Source organism: Egretta garzetta, unplaced genomic scaffold (genome assembly GCF_000687185.1).
Source record: "Egretta garzetta isolate BGI_Z169 unplaced genomic scaffold, ASM68718v1 scaffold1219, whole genome shotgun sequence".
NCBI classification, from domain to species: domain Eukaryota; kingdom Metazoa; phylum Chordata; class Aves; order Pelecaniformes; family Ardeidae; genus Egretta; species Egretta garzetta.
The window spans coordinates 180-6,105 of record NW_009260850.1 but is presented as its reverse complement, the minus strand read 5'-3'; the positions used below and the strand labels follow the sequence as shown (position 1 = coordinate 6,105).

At 38.7% G+C, this 5,926-nt stretch overlaps 1 protein-coding gene across 1 annotated transcript; it reads left to right on the top strand.

Annotated features, from left to right (window-relative positions):
- Positions 1–126: 126 nt before the first annotated feature.
- Positions 127–4,474, top strand: LOC118453130 (GPN-loop GTPase 1). The gene is made up of 6 exons (XM_035902570.1): positions 127–176; positions 1,537–1,603; positions 2,342–2,379; positions 2,921–2,999; positions 3,102–3,196; positions 4,382–4,474. The coding sequence occupies exons 1-6, from the start codon at positions 169–171 to the stop codon at positions 4,434–4,436; spliced, it is 342 nt and encodes a 113-aa protein (XP_035758463.1). The 5' UTR covers positions 127–168; the 3' UTR covers positions 4,437–4,474.
- The last annotated feature ends 1,452 nt before the right edge of the window (positions 4,475–5,926 follow it).

Sequence of the window (5,926 nt, the reverse complement as noted above, 5' to 3'; positions counted from 1 at the left end):
TAGGGGAACGGTTGGGCTGGGGGAGCTTCAAGGGCTTTGCCAACCCAAACCATTCTATGATTCTATCAGCAAATTGATGACGAAGGATATTTTAAAAGTGATGTCCTAAACCTGTTTGTACATCTTCCTCCTCTAGATATCAGGGACACAGTGAAGTACAAAGAAGTCATGAAACAGTATCCTTTTTTTGTCTGAATAATGATATTTGAAATCTCATGTTGTGAAAATAGTCTGTCACTTCTGCACAGTACAGTGAAGGGGGCAGGAGGTGTTGGGGACTGCAGTAATGCAGAATGTTGCATGAAGATCAGAAGTTTTTGACTATGTATTTCTTGCATGCAAGGTCACAGACATATGTTCTACAAGATCTGATACTCCTTAGGTAATTTTCTCCTGTGCTAAAAGTGATTATGCCTAATAGTGTGTTTTTACAAATAATAGGCACTCTGCCGCATCTTTTTTTTCCCCTGTTCTTTTGAAGAGCTTGTGTCTTTCTTTGTGGAAGCCAGCAGCCTTTTCCCCATGTTTTAATAAGTCTAATTTTATTTGTTATAAACCAATATGCAAATCCCTATTTGCCTGTAGTAGGTGGAGAAAACTTATTTCCACATTGTTTGACCATAATCAAAGCACTGAATCTCAGAAGACAATGGACTGTTGGCTCTTGCTGCACGGTAGTTTGATGACTGTAATTCAGTAACATTACACTAAAATGACTGCACTTCCAGAGGGGTATGGAGGTCCTTTGATTTGGACTTACTAGCAAAACATCCAAATACAAGTTTCGGTTTGGTATGTAGGTGCATTATTTGCTTTACTGTGTCTGTCAGCCATTACTGGAGTTTAAGCATCTCATTATATAGTGCTTAAGGAGGGTGTCTGGCCCTGTGTTTCCATATTGAGAGTAGTGGCCCTAGAATACAGTATGTACTTATGAATCAGTGCTGATTCTTACTCAGTTAAAAGAAAAAAAAAAAGATTGTTTGTTTCTTTGAACGTAATTAGTATACAGATCTGTATGCATAAAAAAGGATTTTGGAATCCATCCTTAAGCTGACACTTTGAGTATCTTTACAACGTTCATTCCTATTATCATTTAAATGCTGCTAAAAATTACTTGTGCAAGAAATACTTTAATTATCTTTTGAGGTATAAATTCTTAAAATTAAGTGCATTCAGGGCATTGTTAAATTCTGAGTTACTGGCTGTGTTGTAAGTCTTTTTAGGAGAGACAAAGATGGCTTTGATGTATAAACGTACCTATATTTTCTCTTTGTCCAGAATGGTGATGCTTGAATAATGGCAAGGGGAACCCACGCATAGCCCCTTTTCCTCTTGTCAGTCACACATGTTTGGGCAAGAGAGAGAACGCTTTGTATTTGTTATGCTACTACACCACTTCATTGTGTATTAGGGGTATTGTCTTTTGCTGCAAGGTATCCAATGTGCATTGTACATGGCCAGCTATTATCAGAATTGAAAAAGAAGCCCTCTGAGGTCTGCATAATCGTCTGCTTTCCTAAATGAAGCGTCTAGATATGGGCTGGGCCCAAATGGTGGAATAGTGACCTCTCTCAATCTCTTTGCTACAAGATTTGATCAGGTATGCGGCAGTTCCTGTGTGATACTCTGCTACAAACGCTTGCTGGAGACTGGAGGGGGGGTGTTGTGTATTTAGAGTCTCAGAGCACACTGTGTTCGGTTAGCCTCCTGATATTTCTGTGGCGTTAGAGTCTTCTCCATGCAGAACCATGTATTTTACAAAGCAGCCAAAGCTTTATTTGAGAGATTTCAGGTTTTTTTACTGTAAAATTCAGAAGCCATGTGTACAGAGCGTTTTTTAGTCTTTGTACATACTTGTTCTGTTGTTCTACGTTCACTATAAAATCTTTCATATGAATGCTTTGATTTTTGAAGTAGGGAAGCTCGCTTCTGGAAACGGGATAAGTTTTCCTAGGGTTATTTGATAATTGACTGCTCTCTTAAATCATAATGCTAAATCAGCGCTGGGGTGGGAACTTATGCAAGATATTGAGACAGTAAGAAAGTAAAATACGTCTTCATAAAAAGGTGGGGAACAGCTGCATTTGTTACACCGTTTCTTTAGCCAGGTACTAGAACACAGACAAAATCAAGGTTGTCTCTGACCTGTGCAGTGTCTGAGCGTTTTCCACCCATCTTTAGTAGGGCATTTTCACACACTGAAAAGCTTAGAGACTTCAGTCTGCTTTTGATACATACATGCAGCTGTGCAAGGTATCGTAGCTTCTGTTAGGAAATCATTGTGAAAGTTTCCTGTTGTGAGCCTAAATACAAAGTATACTCCTCCTTTTTCAATCAGGTGATGAAGTTTATTGAAAAAAGACAAAATGCATCCAAGTGAGTACATTCTACAAAGTTCTATTTTCTGGGATCAGGGTGGGAAAACCACGTGAAAGCTTAAAAAGGTTCTCTGCATGTTTTCTAGTTGTTTTTCAGTCTTGGTATAAATTTTATGTGGAAACGGGCATAGAATTAGAACAGATAAACTAGACTTTCTTCAGATAAGTTGAAGAAATGCCTGCTGATTCCAGTTCTGCTTTTCTTGTCTTCCATTAGACTGTCATTTTTTCTCATGCACTGTTCAAACAGGCAACAATTAATTCTTCTTCTGAAGAGCTTGCGGTACTGATTGCCTGTCAAATTGATGCCTTCAACTTTAATAGAATCTGAAGAGAGTACGTGCTGCTTAGTTACAAAATTCACACAGGAAATTTTCATGCATGCCCATAAATCTTGTCACTGTTTGGGAGAAGCTTCTCTGATATGTAACAGAATAATCATGTGATTTGCTGTTACGTGCTTGTGGTAATCTAGTGAGAACAGGGCCTTGTGCTTAACTAATTTTCCCTTATTGTTTGTTGTGGTGATTTATTAACAGGTATGTTATTATTGACACACCAGGGCAAATTGAGGTATTCACCTGGTCAGCATCAGGAACCATCATAACTGAGGCCTTGGTAAGTGGTTTCTACGTGACTTGACAGTGAGGCTGGGTGAAAGATGTGGCTGTTGAACAGCATGTACTTCTAATTCACATGTCTCTTACTTTGTGTTTCCAGGCTTCTTCTTTTCCTTCAGTTGTTGTTTATGTGATGGACACCTCTCGCAGTACTAACCCTATCACCTTTATGTCCAACATGCTGTATGCCTGCAGGTAAGAAAAGCTGGATGCAGGGCTCCAGGTGGGGTCTCACAGGAGTGAAGTCAAGGGGGAGAATGCCCTCCCCTGCCCCGCTGGCCATGCTGCTGGGGATGCAGCCCAGGATACAGTTGGCTTTCTGGGCTGCAAGTGCACATGGATATGCACATCACATCCACTTAACCTGCTGTTTTGGTTATTCTCTTAGTGGTTTTCCCATTGGATAAGCAAAGTAATTTAGGTGCCAGTGGGCATCTGGAGGTCATTGGGTCAAAACTCCCACTGAAAGCATTAAATAATCCATGAGACCTTAGTGTGATAAAGGCTAGTTACATCAGATCTAACACATTGCCTGTTGCTTATAAAATGATTTATCTCAGATGTATCAAGATAGCCTAGCTTAAGCTCCTTCTTATAAACACATAATATTTTATTCTATTTTTTTAATATTATCAATACTTTCAGTGATTCTTCAAGATCTGTTTGGAGCTCAACATAGCGTGGAGTTCTTGATTTATTGTCTTCCTCCTCGTACGTGGATTTATCTGTTTTATTTCATGTTAAACCAGGGACTAAATACCTAGGTAAAGATCAACGTATCTAGAGCTGTCATAATTCATGGCAAATGCTGGTAAAAGGTTTTCAAAAAAACCTATCAATCCTTGTACCAGCGTCAAGAGCTGTATCGCTGTGATAGGAGTATGCAAAATGTGTCTTATCACATGCTGCATTTTCTGGCGTTAGTGTGGAGCAAAAGTGAAACTAATATGCGAACTCATGTTTCAAGGTAGTTTTGCTTTATAGATGTATTGAATTATTTGAATTCATTGCTCCGTTCACAGATAATATAACCTAAGGTTTGAGTCAAAATAACTAGCAAATGCAAAGAGAGTTAAAAATTGGGATCTGAGAGTCATAGAAATAGTAGTCAAAATCAGCTGGGTGTGTAGAAGGAGATTTTATATCTTACAGTTGTGTGCTTACATCTTGGAGGGGGCATATTTTGTTTAACTAAGGTAAACAGGATCTGGGTGAACATTACATTCTAACTGATGCAGGGGAAAATCATTATCTTTTGAAGTCAAATGTATTCAGTTTTGCACAAGTCAGCCTTACGCATAACGTGTTTTATATTCTAGTGAGATTTAAATTAATGTTTCTTTTTTTTTGTGGTTTTTTTTTGTTCCCCCCCACCTCCAGTATCCTGTACAAGACAAAGCTACCTTTCATTGTTGTCATGAACAAAGTAAGTTAAAGCTAAGGTTTCTATCTCCTAGTGGAATGCTGTTCTATTTAGTTTGCTTCGCTGTAGTGTCTTACTACAATAACAGATTTTCTAGAAAAGGGAGGCTGAGAGGGAGCTACAGGCTGAAAACCAAATCTAAAAGGGTCTTTAATCTGCTATACAGATGCACAAGAAGAATCAGGGATGGGCAGTTACACCCACTTGTTCAAGTTAGCAGTGGTACTAACAATTTGAAAAATGTTTTGCACCTTCACTCTAGGCTATAAGGAAACTTAACTTTGTAGCATAAAGGCAAGTGCATTACTGAATCTGCTCTTACAGTCCCCTTCTTCCTCAGAACAATTGTCTTAATCATTAACTATTTCTACTCAGCAGCAGGCTGAGGACTCACAGTGGGAATGGTGTAACATCTGCCTGTTGTGAGGAAGGAGTCCCATGTATTGTAGCAGGCAAAACTTAACAAAAGGTGTTTGTCCTGGTCAGTGACACTGAAAATACGCCAGCATTTGTCAGAAAGCAGATGCTTACTAGCCTAAGGATACATCTCCATTTTTGTGTAAGGTACTTGTAGCCTTAAAGGAATGCTTTTGAACTTAACAGATAGCCAGCTCTTTAAACAACAATTTCACATATTAAGAGAATTCCCTTAGATTTTTGTTGTGAGTACTCTTCCATTTCCCCACAGACAGCCTTTGTGTTCAGGGAATTGCTCCCCAACATAGCAAACTTTGTGTGTGCAAGCACATATATCCAGTATGCTTCCTCTAGAAAACCCATGCTTTGCATGTGAAATTTTGCTTCACACCAGCCAAGTAGGATTAGCGCATGTTGTACTCCAGCTACACACATCTTCCCAGCGACCCAAACCATGCATGCCTGGTATCTGCTTGCTTACATAGCAAGTTTTTGTACAGTTTTCTTTCTAACTCTAGACGGTAATTTTAGAATAAGCTGTTAAGCTTCTTCTGTAGAAAAAAGGCATGAGGTAGGAAAATCATTCTCTCTTAAGAAAATGCGTTTTTTGAAAGACTGAAAGAAATGGGACTTCATCAGTATATGTAAGGAAAGGTGAGCCCAAGGCTTAGGACTCGTAACTTTAACATCAGATCAAAATGAAGTTTTAGCCTTTGGTAAAAAGTAAAAGCGACAGCATTTGAAGAATTTCTGATGAGCATTTTAAAATTGACTGTAGAGAAGAGTGGAAGAATCCCAAAGAACTGATATATGTGCAGTGACACACACAGAGGTTTAAGGAATGTTAAGATTTGCAGAGGGGAAAAAATTGTACTTTGTAGAGTTGATTTAAGTTTATTTATAGAATTTAATCAAGCTAACTCTAAATAGTCAGGCTTTGACCCTTGATGGATTCAGTTCTGTCTTGAATCTCTTGAGTAATGCTAGGCAATGCTTTCTTTATGTATTTCCCTCCTTCCCGTTGGTGCTGGAAAATGAAATACATCAGAGTTTTTGACACCTCTATATTGTGATAATAGTGGATA